General features: G+C 41.8%; 2 protein-coding genes across 2 annotated transcripts in view; one reads left to right on the top strand and one right to left on the bottom strand.

The window, feature by feature from the left end:
• The window catches only part of MOK (MOK protein kinase), a gene marked incomplete at both ends in the record, with an annotated part of 19,248 nt that extends 11,108 nt beyond the window's left edge, over positions 1 to 8,140 (bottom strand). The window contains 3 exons of the mRNA XM_082000976.1: positions 1,538 to 1,737; positions 6,850 to 7,045; positions 7,944 to 8,140. Of these exons, the coding sequence (XP_081857102.1) occupies positions 1,538 to 1,737; positions 6,850 to 7,045; positions 7,944 to 8,140 (593 nt within the window). The remainder of the gene's footprint in view (positions 1 to 1,537; positions 1,738 to 6,849; positions 7,046 to 7,943) is intronic.
• Positions 8,141 to 8,237: 97 nt separating this feature from the next.
• On the top strand, positions 8,238 to 20,320 carry ZNF839 (zinc finger protein 839; the record flags this gene model as incomplete). The annotated part of the gene is made up of 8 exons (XM_081999942.1): positions 8,238 to 8,963; positions 9,906 to 10,841; positions 12,965 to 13,216; positions 13,945 to 14,037; positions 14,381 to 14,533; positions 16,247 to 16,387; positions 17,405 to 17,543; positions 19,329 to 20,320. The coding sequence occupies 8 exons, from the start codon at positions 8,238 to 8,240 to the stop codon at positions 20,318 to 20,320; spliced, it is 3,432 nt and encodes a 1,143-aa protein (XP_081856068.1).
• Between the last annotated feature and the right edge of the window lie 472 nt (positions 20,321 to 20,792).

Here is a 20,792-nt window from a genome sequence, read left to right as displayed (position 1 = left end):
CAAAAAAAGATATTGTGCTCCAGACATCCATTAATGTGCCAAGGAGCTATCTCGGAAAAATTGTGTGTTGCATAACAGTATGCATGATACTGTTTACGCTGTGCTGGCGTAGCATACATTCCAGCTACCGCTCAGCGTAATGCTGAAAGTGACAATCTAGCCTTGCAAATTTAACATTTAAAATTAAGTTTTGATGGTAACCTCTCACATGAAAAATAGACACTATTCAACTATTGTTTAATTATTATGTTGCCCTCCTAGACTTTAATAAACAACAACACTACACGCTACAGAAACTCTGGGGAGGAAGCAGGAAACAAAGAGCTCTGCAGACTATTTAATGGATCAGAACAGGACACATATGCCTTTTCACAGTCAGACTTAAAGTTAAACACCAAAACAATATTTTCCAACTTGAAACTAGGAGAAATACCTTGTATGCGAAGGTTCTGTTTAAAACACTGTTGTCTGTTGCTAAAAGAGTTCAATTCATCAGAAGAATTTGTCAGCCAATTTATAAAAGTGTTAAAGGCCTAAAAGATGTTTTAAACATGCTACATGAAAAAGACTCTGCTTGTTACGCCCTACGGCTCTGCCCTACCACCAAACTGCATACCATCCGCCCTTGTTATAGTTAAGCAGTTAGTTTAAATACTCCTTTGATCATAAATTGGAAAAAATGGACTAACAGTTCTGAACTGTTAGTAAACAGTTAATACACAACAGAGAATCAGAAGCCACATTACTTGATGATAGTTGAGTTCTCTTTTTTTAAATTTAGTCTTTGAAGCTCTGAGTTACATTGTGAAATCTCACCTAAGAGCAAAATGTCCCACTGTACTTTGTATGTACACGTCTCACTCCCACTGATTTCACTAGGAACTTAATATGTTTAACTGAGAATACAAAGCCAGTGACCCAAAAGGCATTGTTTGACACATATATTTGGAGAAGAATGTCAAGTCTACGCCTACTTCCACACAGCCCTCTCCTCTATTTTCCTAACTGATACAAAGCACCTGTTTTGTGACCATATAGCATCTTGCTGATGGATGTAATTAAATATAAATGCAAATATGAAGTAGAACTAATGCTATACATGGACTAAGGATAAACACAGTGGTTTTAACTTGCATTCAGACAGTATTTAAAGACTGAAAAAACTATTGTCCAAGAGGTAGACTGACACATTTCTTCCTCCTGTTATTATTTACAGCAAAAAGAAAACCAGCACAAGTATATTCAGTGCGTTTGGAAAGGCAGAAATCAACTATTTAGTCCTCATTCTTCTCATTTTACCCTTGACCCAGTGGCCAGGCAGCACTTAGTACAGACGACGACATCAGAGTATTCAGGGAAATAACCCCAGTGCCAAATGGGAAGGCCCTGCATAATCAGCAGCAGAGTTCCCTTTCTGTACCACATGCAAACCTTTTTAATACACATGTATTCAAAAAACTTCACTTAGTCTTAATTTCACATTTCCCCACTGAATTTAAATAAGATTTTCTGTTGTACTATGATTAATTATGCATACCTTTCAAAATGTTGCTTCATGTGTTTACATGCATAGTACTTTCCATCCCTAAGACTCAATGTCTTCAGAACATCAGAAAAAGCTCCTTCTCCTATCTTACCAACTGGTCTATATTCTAAAAAAAAAAAAACAAACAAAACTGTTTCAGTGTGTTTAAAAAAGAAATTGTTATGAAGACTGTATATCAAGCCATACTTGATTTGTTAAATTCTAACGTAAATTTTTTAAATAAAAGGTTTTTTTGTTAACACACAAGATATTTATAAATATAATAGACAATAAACTACTACCTCCTTGCTTGGAGACATGATGCCTCTGCACACAGCACTTCATACCTTTTTTCTGCTGCAGCACATTAGCAACTCACATCTGAACTTACTCTTTGCTTCTTTCACCCCCCCGCCTTTATTTACATTGTACTGAAAACATAAAATTATCTTGAAAAGCAAGTGTGTCTTGTCATTGTTCCAACATGGGTTTTTTTGTTGTTTTCATAGGGATTTTTTTGTTTTGTGTGATTTTTGTTTTGCTTTTTTTTAAGCAAAGCAGCTGCTGATTTTAAAGCTTTATTCTCATATTAAATTCAGACATTAGTTTTGTATAGGCAAAAATAATGCTTGGCTTTAATTATGAAGTGCACCAAACCAAAGAATGTGAAAATCAGTCAATTCTAGTTCTGCAGAATTTCAAGAGATGAAGCTGTACATAATGGTTATGAAGAAAGCTTCGTTTATATTAATTTCTCAATCTTTTTCTAATTTCCTTCAGAATTGACATTTCTTTACTCTTTATTCTCCTTCAGCTTTGTGATTAACTGTTCGTCACCAATCCCACTGCCTGGTTCCCTTCATCCACTTTGTTCTCCTGTTTCCCTTTTTTTTTTAGCACCTACAGATTCTACCCTTGATAATTCTTCCAGTGATTTCATCTGAGCAAAAACTAGTCCTGGTTAGCTTTATGCTGCTGCTGTTCTTGACATAGTCTTATTATCTAGGAAAGATACAAACCCCGTCATTTTGAGGGAAGCAGAGCAGGAAACCTCTTTTGTCATATTCAGTCCTTTACAGGAGTCAGAATAACTGTAGGATTCTTAGGCTATGTCTATAGCGGTAAATTCAGTGAAGTGTAGTTGTCTGTATTAGTGACTGTGACAACAGTCCTCAGCATGGATTGGCCTGTGACAGCCACCACTCTCCTAGGCACCTTCCCAGCCTGATGCGAGTACTCCTTCTAAGGTCATTCCTAAAGCAGTTTCTGTCCTATGGCCTCGTTTCAGAAGATAAGAGAATTCACTAGAATGGATGGGAGCCATCTCATGCCAGTTGCTCTGTGTCCAAGAAGATTTCCAGATATGTTTAATTTACAAGTATAAATACAGCTTCACAGTGCAGAAAGCCTGCCAAGAAATTTTGTGGAGGGAAAAGTTACTTAGGCAGGGACATTCTAAAACTGTCTTCCAACTAGCAATCAATTTGTGTTGTCTTCATCTCTTTTCTCCTCCCCAACCTTCACACTTACTCCTGTTTTGTTTTTTTTTTTTTAAAAAGTATTTCCTTTCCTTGCAATCCAAATGCTTTTTAATTAGTATAAACCTTTCCCTAGCAAATCGTTCTTTCCCCAAAATAGTAGCAGCACTTCTGTGAGAATTGTCAGTTGCTCTTCTCATTTTTATCACCTGCTGCTTAGGTTTTCTGATCATTATCCATGCTGGATCATAAACTAAATAATTAGGCCCTCTAAATTTGAAAAATAGGAAAAAGCAGAGTAATTTAAAATCAATGACACCATCTAATGCACTCTAAACAGACAGTTTTCATACGGAACTATTTTAGAAGCAGAAACAGAACTTGAAAATCATTATGGGTAAAGGAGGCAATCCTTAACAGAGACTCCAAAATAGGGAAGAGACCATGAGACTGTTTAATTCATATCGCTGTTATCAAATAACTGGTCAATTAGTGCTTTAAGCAAGGTGATCCCTAGCCTTCAGTGTTCACTAAGCAATGTGACTGAGCAAGTAACATGCTTTGTCAGCAAAAATCACACTGTACCATACTCTCTACCCCACCTTAAGTTTTAATTTCCTATGTAAATAGCTAAATATAAGATTGAGATTGTAAATTCAGAATACCTAAATCCTAGTCTTACAGAATTCCAAAGAAAAAGTGTCAACATATTTTTTTGGTAGCAATTGATACTCTCCAATCAGGCAGATACACACTGGCTACGTTATATCTTCATCCAAAGTCAGAGCCACTCCCTGTGGCAAAAAATACACAAGGCAGACACACAAACTATTTATTGACCTACTCTTTGATTCTGATAAATGGCAATCCCATATTTTTCTTTTCTTAAATGCAAGTAGTTGATTCTCTGGCATAAAAAAATTTCAAATTAAATGATCTGAAAATACCATATGAATATTTATGGTAACCTGCCATAGGTGTTAATGAACCAAAGTACTTAGGCAGATAGACACAGGGAAAGCATTATTGTACAAATTTATTGAAAATATTTGTAGATATATATAGAAGACAGATAATATATGTTAACATAATTTTGTTTAATTTATATTTTTTTCTATACATGTATTTTTCTCCTACAAGAGCAGTCCAGATGACAGTGAAGGGTTCAAAATAATTTGATTTTTTTTTAATTTTTAAAAAGATTTCTAATAGTGTAGGTAGAGTTATTTTTTTAATACACTTTAAAACATTCTTACAGCACTAAAGATTTGTTTCATGTAAGCGTGTAAGGTTTGTTAATTTTTTACAACAGAATGCTATATATACAAAATAAAAAACCCACATATAACAAACAACTGAGGCTTCAACCTGGCAGTTGAGAAAGCCATCCAGTGAAAAGAATAACAGCAAAGACCTGAATAATTTCAATTGACTGAATAAAGTGCAGAATCAGGAATGAAAATTGCATTATTTGAAGTGTCTCTCTGATGCATAAAATAATCTGTAAACTCTGAAAAAACAGGTCACAAGATGAGAGAGCTTTTCTCCTGGGGAGAAAATGAGAACAATCATGTGACAAATTAATTATCACTTAATGAGAAACTGAAAGGAATTCAGACATTGTAAGAATAGTCACATAAAAATTTATATAGAATAAGAAGAAATAAAATTTAGACTTCAAATATACTAAAAATTTAATACAGATTTTGGATTTCTGTCCACAAGCCAAGATTTTTGGAGATTCTTAAAAATCCACTTCAGCACCACATAACTGCGTGGTGCCTTCAACTTTGTGCCTTCAAAAGTGACCAGGTGGTGAAAAACCCCACCAAAACAATGGGCCTTCAAACAAACACTGAAAGAGAACCATCAGGTCAAACCATGTCTTTTTTAAGCTATGGAACTTACTACAGCTACAAAACAAAACAAAACTAATTACCAGTAAGTTTACCCGAATTTTTGATATGCAAAGATGAAGAATGACATAAACGTTAAAAACTGTATCAGCATTTTAAGACTGAAAGCTTTGAGGATGATATTAAATAAACAATGTTTTAATTACACTTGCATATAACATTAAAGAATAAAGAAGAGCTCATCAACGGTTAGCAATTATTTCATGGCTTCTATAGCAAGCTAGATACCAACTAACCTCTCCCTTCCCTCCCCTCTGTTTCAGCACACACAGACACTGAGGCTTAGAATGGTTAGCGGAATGGCAGATAAAGGTTAGGAAAATGGAATGAAATTCCATACAAATCAACAAAATAAGTACAAAAGATATGGCAGAAGTTATTTGTAAGAATAAGTTGTAGCAATCTAAACTAGTTTAACACCAAAAAAGTGGCCATGAGAGTGGCAGAGAGATAGTAATTCAAAAGGCGAGTTTAATACACAAAAGGCTACAGGACTCAGGAAATTATGAACAATGTAAATTAAAAATTAAGGGCAAGTGTTGGAGTTCAAAGACTACACTCATGTTACTGTAACTAGAGAGCACAGAAAATCAATCATCATTTGGAATTAAAGAATCCAATGCAAAATGACCGAAAAGATAGCACCACAGTAAGCAAAAGAGGATACTATAAAAACCTAAAACAGGTATTTTGTTGCAAAGGTGCTGAGAGGCTAAGGAAGAAACAGCCGTAACATTTAAATATGACATTGATGCATGTGGTAAGAAATAACAAAAGAAAAATGAAGAAAGCAACAAGAAGTTCAGCTTCAGCCACAGTCACAGGGCCATGACACATAACTATTGCTTTCAGAAGCGTGTCAAATGTGCAGGATGTGACCTGGAACGGTTTGAAGAAGGATGCAAAGTAATTGGAAGGAAAGGCTGGCAGAACAAAGAATGAGAAAACTTAGCAATTTCTGAGAAAGTACTTAGAGAGACCAGAATACAGACAGGCTACTGCTTCACAGGAGTGCGAGAAAGATTTTTTTAGCACCCTATTGAAGACGAGGGCTGGCATGCAGAGAGAGACCCGCGTTTACATGTGCGGTCTCGGCAGGGAGATCTAGGAGCAGGCAACAGGCTGCGGTGACGGCGGTTTCCAGGGACTACAAAAGCGCCTACGACCACCTCAGCCCGGGTTCTCCCTGCGCAGTGATCGCCGGCCTCCTCAGAGGCGCCGGGGCCCACGCCACCCCCGAGGAAGGGCCCGCTGCTTTCCCCCACACCCCCTTACTGTTCATCCTGCGCTCGCCTGCAGGTCTCGGGGTGAGCGAGACAGCGACCGGGCTCCTGCCGAGCGCCTTCCGGCCCAGCCCTCAGCGCGCCATGTTGTATTCCCGTCACCCTGGCAACCGCGCAGGCTCCAAGCTCCCCGCCCCGGGCCCCGCCCCCGCGGTGTCACGTCACGTGTCTCGACGGCACGACACGCCGGGCCACGCAGGCGCAGTGCAGCCACCCGCCTGGCGGGGAGGGAGGTGACGCATGCGCAGCGGGCACCACGCAGGTGGCGGCGTCTTTAATTGCCCCGCCTCTGCTCGTAAGGGCAATGCGCATGCCCAGGCGGGCAGGGGCACCGTCAGCCGGCAGGGCGGGAGTTCTTTCGGCCACAGAGCGGGTGGCGGCTTGTTGCGCGTCTTCGCTTGCGTGGAGCGATTCGTCTCCGCCCGCCCGTCTTCCATAGGATGGTGGCGTTGCGCCTTACGTTGGCACGGGGTTCATGCGTGCAGCCCTCGGTCCATGAGCGCTCCGCAAAACCGGCAGCGGCCGCGGCGGGTCGGGCTCGAGTCAGTCGCTCGCACGGGTGCGGCCGGTGCGGGCGAGCTCGAGGTTATCTCTGGTGATCTCCTGATCCCTCGTGGCTCCCGCGTGCCACTACAGGTTTGGGATACGCGGGCTTCATTACTGGCTCGGTCGGATGAGTGCAGCGCGGGAGAGTAAGTGAGGGCGGGAGACGAGGCTCGGGACGGCGGCCCCGCTCCGTACGAACCGCTTCTTGTCGCCGAGCTGTCGTGAGGCGGTCTCCGAAACACCCGGCGCTTCGGGGAGGCGTCCCCCGCCTCCCCTCCCAAAAGTGTCTGGCTTTTGCTAAAGGGCAATAACGGGTTTTAACGTAGGCTTCAAAGCGCAATTGTCTCTTAAGTCTGCGTATGTAGTAAGAAGGAAAACACGAGGAAAAGGTGAATCATTTGTCCATGCAAACTAAAGTCCCAACGGTGCGTTAAAGAGCCAGAAAAGTAAATGCTTTAAAATAAATGCCCAAATAAATTATTTTGTTTAATTAAATTAAACTGGAATCCTATCCCAGAAAACCCGGTGCAGTATTAGCCTATTGACTCGCAGGTGAAGTCGCCCCATGAACGTGTCCTGTGGCTGTTACCTCCCAAGCGCTGCATCTCTACGGGCGGGGCTGAGTGCGTGCCGGTTGCGCTGATCAGTTAAACGTGTGTTCGCACCGGGGAGGGCCTGGTCCCGGGGGACGGGGAGTCCATGGCTCCGGCCGGGACGGGACGGCCAAAGTGCCGCTATCAATCTGCAGAGGAAACCCTTCCCAGCAGCTGGCCGGTTAGCTCAGTTGGTTAGAGCGTGGTGCTAATAACGCCAAGGTCGCGGGTTCGATCCCCGTACGGGCCAAGCAGTGGCGACTTTTTTTCCCCCCGCGTCTGGTCACTGTGTCCCCGCGCCTGCCTATCCACCGCCGCAGAGACACACGTGTTACCTTTGCGCACAGACACGGGTGCTCAGCGCGGGGAGGGGGTGTCTCACTGAGCGCGGCTCCGCAGAGAGGCCTCCTATTTGTAGGAGGACGACTGCCGCGCCGGCCGGCCCGCAGCGTGCTTGAGTCACGCTTTCATACGCGTTTTCTGTCAGGGGTTCGCTTCACGCGTGGCAGGCGCTCGCTTGCCGCCCGGCTTGTTGGTCTTGCTCCCCGGGGGCGTGTGAAACCCACCGAGTGAGTGACGACTCGCGGAGTGCATGCTCTGACCTCGGAGACGGAAGCCGAACCCGCGGGAATTCCCTCCAGCCGGTTTCGACCGCTCGCGGGTCCCGCCCGGGACCACGCGCTCCGGGCGCGAGCCGCGCGCCGTCCCCCCCCCCAGGGATTTTTGCCCGCGCGAGGCCGCCGTCGGTGCGGGACGGCCCCGCCCCAGGGGCGCGGCGGGCCGCTGCCGGGGGCGCCATTGGCCCGTGTGCCGCCGGTGCCCCTCGCTTAGCCCCGCGCCTTCGAGACCTCCCCGGGGGAGGCTGATGCGGCTCCCGCCTGCTGACGCCTGCCAAGATGGCGGCTCCTGAGGAGGGGGACACAGAGGCGCCGCCGCCCCCTCCCCTCGCTGAAGACGAGCCCCCTGGAGGCGCGGTGGCTGCCTGCGGGGTTCCCCTCAGCGTGGCGGCGGGCAGGGCCGCCGGGCCGGCGGCAGTGGAGGAGGGCGGGGGCGCGGTGGGGCCCGTCGACCCGTCGCCCCCCGTGGAGGGTCCGGAGCTGCTGGCGGTGACGGAGGGGTTGGCGCAGAGCTTGGCCGCACTGGAAGCCGGCGCGGCGGCGGCCGGCGGCACCGTCCTCTACCTGCAGGCGGACGGGAGCCTGGTGGAGGGCGCGGGGCTGAGCGCAGCCGAGCAGCGGCGGCTGCTGAAGCAGCTGCTGGCCGCCGCCGGGAGCCCGAGGCCGGGCACGGCGGAGCCGCCGCCCCCGCCAGTTCAGCACGCCGCCACGCCGTTGGCCCCCGCGGAGCTCCAGCGGGTCATCGAGCAAGTGAGTAAGGCCCAGGAGCAGCAGAAGCCGCCGGCAGCCGCCCCGCTGGAGCCTTGCCCGGGGCCGCCGCCCTGCCGCGGCGCGGGGTGCCCGCCGCCCCGGGACGACGGCCCGCTGCCGCCGCAGGCCCACGGGGCCGCCCCGCCGCTGGCCAGCATCATGCAGAACGCCGCCCAGCAGCTGCAGAGCGTGGCCCAGCAGGTTGCCCTGCAGCAGGGTAACCCCATGGCGGCCGCCCGCCTCCTCCCGCAGAAGGTAACAGAGGCGAGGGCTGGAGAGGGAGGGGGTCTGCGGCGCCCGTTTGGTGATGAAATCCACCGCTAGGGGCAGGTCTCGGGGGGGTGGGGTGGCGGTGTTAATGTTTTTTAGTGGTGGGTTTTGTTTTTTTTTTTTTTTACTTTCTTCTCCGGCACACCTGCCCTTTGAAGGTAGAGTCGAGTCTTGCAGCTGGAAGACACAACTTTTAAGGAGGTTTAGAAAAATCGCGTTTGAATGTGGCTACTAGCTGCTGCGGTCAGTCTTCCGGTCTGAGGATGCGTGCAGCTGAAACAGCTTAGAAGAGTTGTTTCATAGTGGTTAAGTGATGATGCACAGGTAGATAATGTATGCTCCTCTTACAGAAGGTGATAGTACCTGGGCGTTTGGCCCATGTTTTGGGGTGCAGGGGTTGTCAAGTGATTGGTTTGAGCCGAGGCAGAAATTCCGATGAGGAGGAGAGACTATGAGGGAGATGAACAGAAACTCATACCTCATCTTTATCATCATCACAGAACTTTTTTTGAGCTGAGCACTTACTACAGTATGTCCTGGATCTGGTATTTGGCCTGTGTCATTTAGCAGACTCCTGTGTTTGGTTTGCTGAACGTCATGAATCTGCCTAGGTGATGGCATTGACTCTGCTGTTCCAGAACAGGGAAGAAACAAAGCTGTGACATAGCCTAAGAACAAGCTTTACATGCTTTAATTGAACAGTAGTCACATTCAGCTATGTGCAGGAAAGCCCATAGCTTGAAGGAAGGGAATCTGTGCTTTGATATTAAATCTGTGCTTTGATGCATTAAAATGGAAAACTAGTGATATGCATTGGTTTCTTCTTGCTTTGCTTTAAAGGCATGTGTGTATCATCTTGATAAGTATTGTCTTTGTTTATCAATACCATATTTGTGTAATCTCAACTTTTCCTTTTTTCCACAAAAGCAGCTGGAAGCCATTTGTGTCCAAGTTCAGCCAGGACAGATGAAGGAAACTGAAAGGCCAATGCCACCATTGGCACCAATCCAGTCCAAAACTATAACACTGAGTCAGTCGGTTGGTAGAAGTTCTAGCATATCAGGACTTGGCATTATTAATCCCCAGATAATTAGGATACAGTCTGTTACAGGAGCTGAGCAGCAGCAGCAGCTATTCCTGCATAGTTCTTCCGAGTCTCCAATTCAGCTGCTTACGCAGAGACCTTTACCATCTCATGGATCAATGTCTGTGAACAAGACTCCCACATCTAAGATGCTAAATGGGCAGAAAGCTACATGTGCCATGGTATCGGCCGCAAGGTCTCCACATATTCCCACGGTTGCAGCCAGTTCAGCAAATACTCTGATACCATGCCTTGAAAAAAAAACCCAAAAAGCTGACAAGTTAAAAAAATCCTTGAAAGTGAAAACTCGTTCTGGACGGATTTCACGTCCCCCAAAATACAAAGCTAAAGATTATAAATTCATTAAAATGGAGGATTTGGCTGATGGTCATCAGTCTGATTCTGATGACTATTCTGAGCTGAGTATAGAAGATGATGAAGAAGGAAAGGTGAAGGGAAAGGATGTGTTATTCAGTTCTTCAAATTATAATCTGAAACCCAAAATGTTTAAATGTCAGACCTGTGAAAAATCCTATATAGGAAAAGGAGGATTAGCAAGACATTATAAACTTAACCCTGGCCATGGACAGCTGGAGTCTTCACTTCAAAAAATACCTTTAAATAAGCCTAATGGGAGTGTATTTGTGGACAATGCCTGTGGAGTAAGAGACGAAACGATGAGTCCAGCATATTTGGATTCAATTGCTGTCACTTTAAATAATGAAAATGCACTGGCTACCAATCTGGAAGAAGCTGTTCATTCAAAGGCTGGAGAACAGGTAAAGTGTGTTACTTAGAAAAACAGTCAGTTCTGTAGCAGATAGAATGGCAGTTCTGTAGCTGCATACTGTACTCATTCATCTGAGTTCCTGTGGACAACTGTGTAACTATTTTTGAGAAGACTGAAGGTAGGGATTTAAACACCTATCAGTTCAGTAGGGCATGTTGTTAATAAAACGTAGAAGTCTTGTACTGCTCAGAAATACCACCAGTATACTGAATTAAATAAATTTCCTACTGAAGTGCTTTAAAAATCAAATAATTTTCCCTTGCAGTGTTGCAGGAATAGTATTCTTGCACAGGCACATAAGACAAAATGCTCACTGAGTGTTCATTTGTTACTGGTTTTCTGACGTACAGTTTTCAGCTTGGAAAAACCTTGTCTGCCTAAATAGCATTTGGATAATACTGTGGTGTTCAGTTACAGCCTTTAGCGTGAAAGACAGCAAAAGATCATCTGCTCTATCAATTTTTGTTACTGACAGAGATTTTTCTGTGACGACACTTACTTGGAATCCAACAGTGGACCACAGCTTTTCCTAGAGCAGATTTTGCAAGTGTGGCTTAGCTACCCCTGCAAACCAAACACTTTGGTGAAACTTGATTCTCTGGGTTGGAAGCTACTTTAGCTGCTATGATGTTTTAAGCTGGTCACTTCAAAGTAAATTTTCTCCTAATATTAAAATGACTCTTAACATCTCGCAGTAAGAGCTGGTACAGGTGCTGTCTAGGAAAAAATACTCTTTCAGATGTAGCAGTGTCACATTTATTACTTTTCTTTGTAAACGTGAAGTTGTTCTCATAAATGTGAAAATTTACAGCTTATGGTGCCAGTGCAGCAAACCAACCTTCCCCATCCTCTACAATCTTCTATCATCTTTGGAAAAAGAGAATTGCACAATACTGAAGCCTGCTGTCTGTATTATTATTATATAGTTGTTACTTTCCTGTGCTGCACTTATTTCACACAGGATGCTGGGTATTTAGAAAAATTTCAGACAGTCTTATACATACTACTACTACTGACTGCTAGATTTCTATTGTACCTGCTACTTTTAAATAGCAAATATGGATTCTACAAATTTGCACTTGAACTCATTGATTTTTTACAGTTTTAGGCCAGGTAAATACTTTGTAGAAGGAATAGCAGGATTATTAAAACTGGTACATCAATACAGATGGGAAGGCAATCGAGATCCCCATGCTCAGCCTAGTCTTATGTCATATTTAGAACTAATGTAGTAATTTAATCCCTGGATAGAACTGACATAAATTTGACATTTTTAGAGCTTTCCTAATCACTAGAATAGTAGGGAGCTACTGAATGTTGGGATGAAAATGTACTGATTATGAAAAGAAGCCTGCTATACCTGAGTACTATTGTAAACTCCTTTCTTAAAAAATACTGGGACGTTCTTAGAAATTCTAGCTTGGAGGGTAAGACATGATGTGTTCAGTAAGAAGTCAGTGCTTTGATCAGTAAAAAAAATTTTCACTGAAATCACAACTGATTAACTTAGAAAATGTACTTTGAGTTTGCTGTGTGGTCTTATAATGGAAGCTACTTCTTAGCTGTGTTCTTAGGGAAGACAAAGGATTTTGAAGCATGGAAACTGGGCAATATATTTTGATTTTTAATTATTGGGCTTGTCACTATTCATGGCTGTTCAGAGTTTTTTGTCTTTCATATAAAGTCTTCATGCTTTGACATAGTTACAATGAAATCCAAATTTTTCTTTGGGTGTGTTTTACTGCTAATTAAAATTTATTTCTACAGCCTCTTTATTTGATGAGGACATAATTTACTTCAAAAATATTAAGCATTGATATAAAACACCTCTTTAATTGTATTCCCTTAATGTCTGTATTTTGTAGGACATTTTGTGGATCAAAAATGCTGCCTTTGCAAATAATGGCATGTATGTGTTGGAGAAGTAGTAGTCTTACTAACGTGTTGGATTGATAACTGCAAATAAAGTTGTGGAATGTTTGTATCCAGCTTTGCATTTATTTAATATGCTATTTATTGTTTGCATAGATGAAGAACTTAATTATAAAATTGTCTTTCTCAAAACACGGTTTAAAATGGTGAATAAATACTTTTCTCTTTCTTTTAATTAAGACTTGTAACTCTGCAGAAAGCAGAGACTTGTTGGCAGAACAACAACATGAGACCAGTTCAGGACACCAGGGACCCGTAACACCAAAAGGACCTGGAAGACCCAGACGACCGAAGAGACGTGGTCGACCAAGGATGGGTGGAAGATCTAGGTGTTCTGGAAGGCTTAGCAGACCTGGTCAGTCCCCTTCAAAGTCACTTAGTAGTGTGTCAGCAGAACACCATGTATTCAGAAGAAAAGCTAGGTTGAAAGAGGTATGGTTCTCTTCTGCGTTACTTCACAAGTATGTTCCCCATGCCCTGTCTTCGTTTTGTTTTGTTTTTCCTTTGGATCACTTATTTTCAAAAGATTGATTTTTCTGAATTTTATGTTTTCATCCTTGTGTACTGACAAGATGAAAGCCCAAGATTTCTTCTAAGAAGAAAACACTAAGTTGTCTCTAAGGGAAAAAATTCTTCTAGCAGAACACTGAAGAAAGGGAAAATGGGAACTTAGCCTGGAAGGGGACTTTTGACATGTAGATCTACTCTCACTATCCTTTTTCTGGAGATGGAAAGTTACTAGCTACTATTATGTATCTTCTCCAACACAGTAAAAAGAAAGAAACCCAAGTGAAGTTTAGCAACATTGAAAAAGAAAAAAAACACCCATAAAGAAGCTCTTGGATTAAAATCCATGCAACTAACACAGTTTTTTGTTTCTTGAGTGTCTGGGAGATCCTTTATGGCTACTAAATCTACTGATGTTGCTCTTCTTTCTATGAGTTGGCAATATTTGTGGGACTGGGTTTTGTCTGTATATGGGTAGTAACTGTTGAGGTTTTCTAATTTACCTTCTCTTTTGGTGTTACGTTTGCACCGATTCTCAAACCTGCTTAAACATGTAGTGGATCTTTCAAAAAAGCAGTGGTGTTTTATGTTCTGACTGTGGGATGCATAACCTCTGTACTTTGCTCTAATAAACTCATTCTGGTTTTTGACAGCTATTACAACAATGTGATAATGAAGATTTAATGGAGCTGGCTCTCCCACGTCTTACAAAGCTTGTTACGGTATATGAATTTCTGTTGATGAAGGTGAGTTTTTTTTAATGTAAAAATGTTAAATTATTTTAGGGAGACTTCCATTAGTATACATAAAAAGATTCTTTTAGATACATATATGAATTTCCTAAGTTAGAATGGTGCTGATTTGTAGATGTTCTACACATCACTTCAGTCTTACACAGGCAAAACTCTGGTAAGTCTCTTGATTGAAAGTCGTGCTTTTTGCTCCCTGGTTCAGTGGCATTTTTGAATATTCCATAATCTTTTGACTTGAACGTTTCTCTTTTAAATGAACTGACAGATTTTAATTTCATCTTTTTATAAATACAAGGAGGGGGAAACAAACCCTTTTTTTTCCCCCTCTTATTTCTAGGTTGAAAAAGGGTATCCAGCCAAAGCTTACTTCCCAGATGTGTATAGGGAATTTGAAGACTTGCATAATAGGGTAAAGAAAATGGCTTATGATCACCTCAGTAACTCTGATTTGCTGAGTTGCCAGCAGCCTGTTGAAATAAAAGATGCTAAGGTAATAAAGAACTCTATTTGGAACTCTGATTTTTGTTTTGTTTTGGTTTGGTTTTGTTTTATTTATTTTAGATACTTTGCATTTTTATTTTTCTCTGATAAGCTTTATCATCCTGGTAAGGTTATTTGATGTTTTTTTGATGATCAAATTACAAAAATCAGTGTAAAAAGTCCAACAACTAACTGAAGAGAAAAAGAAATTCATAATAAAACTACAATTCCAGTTTATGGCAGTAGATATAACTAGAAAAAAAATTCACAAAAAATTGTAGCAGTGCTGATACCTGTCTTGCATATCTAGGGTAGTATGAAGCTGCATGTAACTGCAAAGTGTATTTAGCATTAACTGCTAATAAAAGTAAATCTTGATGTTTGATTAGGAAGGAGGGGGATCTATATTTAAAATGGGTGGCCTTGATTTAAAGGGATATGTGGTTTCACTGCAAAACGAGGACAAACTGAATGTATCTATGCAGTTCATAGTCATACTAACAAATATGAAAGGCAGTGAATACATTAATAAAACTGCAAGCTGTTATTTCAGTGACCCTTCAGATTCATTGTTTATGCAGCTGTATCTGGAAAGACAGTGCAGGTTTGGTTTTCTGGTGGTTGTTGGTTGTTTTTTTGTTGTTTTTTTTAACTGTGGATCTGTTTATCCTTATGGATCCTTATCAATCTATGTTCCCCTGGCATAGAATAAAACAGTTCTTTGTACATAACATATTTTTGGTTTTCCCTTCTCTGTTCCCAGTAGCAAAAATACTATTTTATATACTACTTCCACCAAAGTGACTAAACAACGTGCTCATTAATGTACATCAGCACTGAACTTGCAACTACTGTGAGAGGGGAGCATACTCAGAATAGGGATGGTGGAGATAAGATTTTGGTTCTTATAATAATCCTGGTTTAAAAAAATGAAGTCCTCTGTGGACTCTTAGCAGTGGTTAATATTTATTTTTCAGAATCAATCATGACGTTCACTGTATGTACTAAAAAAAACTTTCTAGAATTACTCTGTGCTCATCTGGCTATTTTGTAATTAGTGCTGATGTTTCCGTGTGGAGAAATGAAGTGGCACAAAGTTAAAGGGATGCTGTTGATACTGGCAGTCCCAAAGTGGAACCTTTTTCTTGCTTCTCTTCAGTGTTAATGTGCCTTCTTAATATAGAATTATGCTCTTTAAAACAAACAAACAAAAAACCCAAACCAAAACCCAAACCAACCAACCAAATGGAAAAAAAAAAACAAAACCAACCTAGCCTGGAGAAGTTGTATTGTAGCACACCTACATGAGAATGAAGCACAGGAATGGAATGGGGTGGGGGGGAAAATCTTTAACTACTAAGAAATACTCTCAAACAGGAAGACTTAAATGTGTTTTTAAGTAATGGAGAGCCTCAACAGTGTTTTTTATTAAACTCTGCTCTTAGTAACTGTCTCTCGATTCTATATATAACCGTTGTACTCCTAATTCTTTCGAGTTTGTCTGTTAATACTCACCTTCATATGAAGGTCATGTTCTATTAGTATGGAGGCTAGTAGAAAACATGGGAGTCTAAACACTTCATTGAGCTGTGATGATTGATTGTCAGACTAGACACTGTGTAGTTCTAGTTCAGTTTTTAAAAAATGAATCAGTATTTCAGCATTTATGTATTCACATTGGAGAGGCTAACTTTTACTTTTTTTCCTATAACTGTTTTTAAAGGTTGCTGAATCACTAGGAATTACAGAAATACTCAATGGAGAACGAAAGACGCGAGGTGTAGACTCTTGTTCACAATGTATAATTAATATGGTTAGTGAGCAAGTGCCTGTGGAAATACTGGGACAAAAACGGTTAGCTGAGGTATGGAATACCTTTGTGAAAATTAAAAATGAAACTGAGACAAATTAAAACTTGTTAAAACAGATAATTATTCCTTACAAAGTCTAACTAGTATTATCTGACTCGTGTTAAAGTAAGGCTTTCATGGTGTTTGGAGTTTGGCAATACTTAAAGAAGTACTCTCTACTGTCATAGCAGAGCATATGAACTAGCACGCTAAAGATGTACTTTGGGAAGACATTGGTAGCATTCAGGACAGAATCTCAAAGCCTTTCCGGTAATCTCATGATACAGGGAAGAAGGAATTCTGTTGAGGCACTAGTAAATGGGGGCCCCACAGTGAGAAGGATCCTCAGATTCTAGTAGCTTGTGTTGGAATAAATGGGCTAACCTACAGCAGGCTCAGATGCTGAAGAAGTGGTTGCTCTGCTACCTGGTGGTTGGTAGAGGTGCATGAAAATAGTTCTTTTCTTTCTAACAAGTCAGTTCACCAGATTTAGTCTGTTTACAGCTGTAGCAGGGAGCCGTGTTTCCTCTTCTTGAAAGTCACATCTCTATGGTCCATCCCCTTAACGGTTCTACTTTTTATTTAATTCAGAGTTGTTTCTGGTGGTGGATTAATAAGACCAGTGCTTTTCCATTTTCTGCCTGTGGTTAAACTTAGAGCTGATCAGTCTTTCTTCATTGACCAAACAATGCTGGGCAGGCTGTTCCCCACCCTTTACTGAAGTTGGAGAGAGAGAGCTTATAGCAGGTTTCATGCCATATAGCTAATCGCAAAGGCTCAGAGAGGAGCTTTGATATTGCAGCAAAGGTAGATTGTTTCAATCAAATATCAAAAGTAATCAGTGGCATTTTGGCGAAGTGTGAGGGCTGTGTTTAAGTCCTTACTTTTTAGGAAGACCTTTAGTGTAAAATCCTATTTTTCAAAGAGAGTATCAGTTCACTGCCATGAAGTGCCCACAGTTAGTTTGTGATCTTTTCCAATATTGTCAGCTGTTACGGTGGCAGCCAGTTAATTATCTCTTGTATTGACAGAGCTCAGGGGAGGAACTGTTGCCATCAGCCAAAAGGACCAAGTTAGAAGACGTAATGGAGAATGTGAATAATGCTTATGCCAGTCAAGATGAAGTGAAAGAAAAGAGTGGGAATTTGTGTACACTGTTTGAGAAAGATGGTAACCTCTTCAGATTTTCCAATTCTGTTCTGTTCATGGAGGAGCTGAACAAATCTCTCTGTTCTTCAAGCGCCTGTGGTTTTTGTCTTAAGGTTTCATTTCTTAACTTGCTTCCCAGGTCCTTCAAAAGCAGCTGTTTAACTGGAGAGGCCTCATGGTGGGGGAAGAAAATGATGGATGATGCAGACCACAGCAGTAGTTCAATTCTGAATGCATGATAATCCAGTTATTGATACTACTGCAGTACTATGAGAATAGTACTGCTCTACTCTCTGCTTCCTGAAAGCCTCCTGTCTGTCCTATCCCTTATAGCAGAGATGGTGCACAACCTTTCTGTCGGCAGCGGGAGAGCAGAGGAAGAGGAAGCAGTGTGCATGTCCTTCCTCTTTGCGCCAGTCTGCGACAGCAGAATCATCAGAGCTTTGTGGATCCTGGGGGAGGGGGAGAGCTGGTGCAGGCTGTCCTGTATCCCAGGGGACATGCGGGACCTAAAGATTGGAATTGAAGCACCATTTTGCACCACAGTCTTTGCGTGGTTGCCTTTCTTTTTATCCCTTCTTTGTCTTTATTCCCTGTGCCCCTCAGATTGGCAGGGTAACAGTGGATTAGAAAAAAAAGTGAGGTGGGTCCCCACCTGTAATCTCCCAAAACTCCACTGGTTTTATGCAGAAGTGTTGCAGTAATTCAGAGGCATTACAATCACTGATGTGAAAGATTCCAGTCCTTACCCATCTCTAGTAAGATCCGTATATCGGTACTGTCCTCTTGCTTTGTAAATACCTTTTTTGGTGTTTCTGTAAGCTGCTTTGCTTTTGTCCTTTGCAGGTTTCTCTGTCCATGGTTGTGTTTTTGTTTTCATCCTTAATTTTTCTTTCTTTGAAAGGCTCTCTGCATGACCATGTTCATTTCTTGTTGCATTATGATTTTCTTCTGGGCTATGAGGCTTTTTTTATTTTGTTTCACTCGCACCTGCTCATAGGGCCTTTGCTAGTCTACAGTAGAAAAAGCTTTAAATGGTCCCTTCTGCAGTGTTAGGCCTCCTTTGTTGTGCTGTGATATCTTTCATAACAACAACAAAAAAAACCCCAAACTACTTGTTCGTTTTGATCTTCAATAATAAAAACTGACAGCTTATGTTACTGCAGCTTAGTTGTTATCACTCAACTACCTACTGGGTTTGTGACCTGGCTCTTGGTCCAGGTCAAATAACTGGCAAAATACACTAAATTTCTAGTGGTTTTTACCTTTCCTGTCACAGGACAAAAGTATTCCTGGGGCTGTTAGCACAGCTAATTAGATATGTAGTAACTTGATTACATGCCTGAGTCCAGGGTGAGCTTGATTATCTCAGAAATTTAACCAAGTTTAAATGCTTCTGTCAATTTACTAATGGTAGTGGGGATGAACAGCTGACAACTTTGTGCCTGGTATATTCTTTACCTTGTAATGTTACTGGCTGTATGCCAGATGGAAAAAACTGAGTTTGACTTTCAGCCCAGGTTGTTTTCAGGATTAACAGAAAAATGCTGCTTCTAATGTAAGGTCTCTTGGTATGGAAATATTAAATAATAATTTGCTATCCAAAAATTCCTTAAATATTTTTATAATGGCTTTCTCATTGGGAAGTGCTGTAAAACTCTTGCAAGGTGCTTCAGGTTTGCTAATTTGGGGGAAGGCAGCAGGGAAGCAGTCTAGCTCGTCCTCCAAAATTACTGCTGAAAAATAATTTTATGGGCATCCACTATTACATTACCCAACAAAATGATATTTCTTTCACCTTTTCAGGTTTTAATCCATTAAATGGAGAAATCCTGCTTTCAGAAGACAGACATATCACTTGCTGCACAACTGGAAGTACATTACCAACAGCAGGGGGACATAATTCACTTGTTGATTCAGGAGTTAGAATTGATACTGAAAATTCAGGTACCTTCTCCCAGACTGTGAAAATGAGGATAGAGTATTCCCAACCTGTACACATACAAGGACCAGATATGGCAGGTGATGCATCTCTGCTACATACTGAAATTGTATTGCCTGTTGAAGCAGATGGCTCACCTGAATTAGTTCAAGCACACTTTGTGAGTGAGAATACAGCAGGTGGACTGTCAGCTCCGGGACTCTGCAACTCTCTGTCGGAGAATGCAGTGGGCAGGCAGAGCGCTAACTCAGCAACGAGTGAAGAAAATGGTCACAATCAAAAGTATCAGAAACTGCAAGAAGAAAACCATAAGTTTGCAATTAAAGAACATTCTGAACAACTTCATAATGCTGATATGACTGATGAGATGCAGGAACTTGAAAAAGTTTTTTCAACAAACATTGTGCCAATGAACTACCCACATAGTGCCCAGAGTGAGTCACCCCAGAAACCTGTCCAGGAAGCCTCCCTGTCTGCTCATGTGAACCATGAAACCTCTTTTAAAACCATGAATGAATTTTCTGGTGGGACAGAGGAACAACAGGAGCTGCAGAATGCAGTTACTGTAGATGAAACTGTAGCCTTCGAGATTACTGATGAGAGCCATGATTTTTTGTCTCAGGGACATGAACAGATTTTTATTCAGACTTCAGATGGGCTTATCCTGTCTCATCCAGATACTGCTGTTTTGTCTCAGGCAGAAGGCATCGTTATTGTAACCGATTCCAATGGTACTACAATGCACATTCGCACACCTGAGGGGATACCTTTGGAAACTGTGGAAGCGCTACTGGCAATGGAAGCGGATGGCCAAAGTGAAGATATTTTGTTCTCGCAAAGTGAATTGGAGCCATAAATTAGAAAACTGTATATGCTTTCTTCTGGAAAAGACTGACTCTATAAAATGTATATTTTTCTAATGTGAATACTGAAATAATTGAAATTTAACTTATTTGTAAACTGTTTCTATGCCCTGTACTTTTTATAACTTATGTTTATATAAATCAAGCAGCGTCGCAACCAAAAATTCTAGAATTAACATCGTTCTACTTGCTTTATATGTTGGGGGTGGGTGGGAAGTGGAAATCTGTCAACCTGAAAACTTGCACTATTCCCTTTTGTTATGTAATTCCTTTTATCTCTAGCCATCTAAAAATGCAGTAAGTTGTACTGCTGTTCAGCAGTGATGTGATGTGTACTGGCAAGCTGTATATGGGTAAAATAAAAACTATATTAAAAATGTGTGTTTTCTGCACCATTGAGATTACAGAACACTTTGTCATTGCACTTTCTTAAAGCTAGCTTGAATATTGATTAGCATCTAGACT

The sequence above is a fragment of the Phaethon aethereus genome (genome assembly GCF_964289735.1).
Source record: "Phaethon aethereus genome assembly, chromosome: 5".
In the NCBI taxonomy this organism is placed as follows: domain Eukaryota; kingdom Metazoa; phylum Chordata; class Aves; order Phaethontiformes; family Phaethontidae; genus Phaethon; species Phaethon aethereus.
This window is presented reverse-complemented; position numbering and strand designations above follow the sequence as displayed.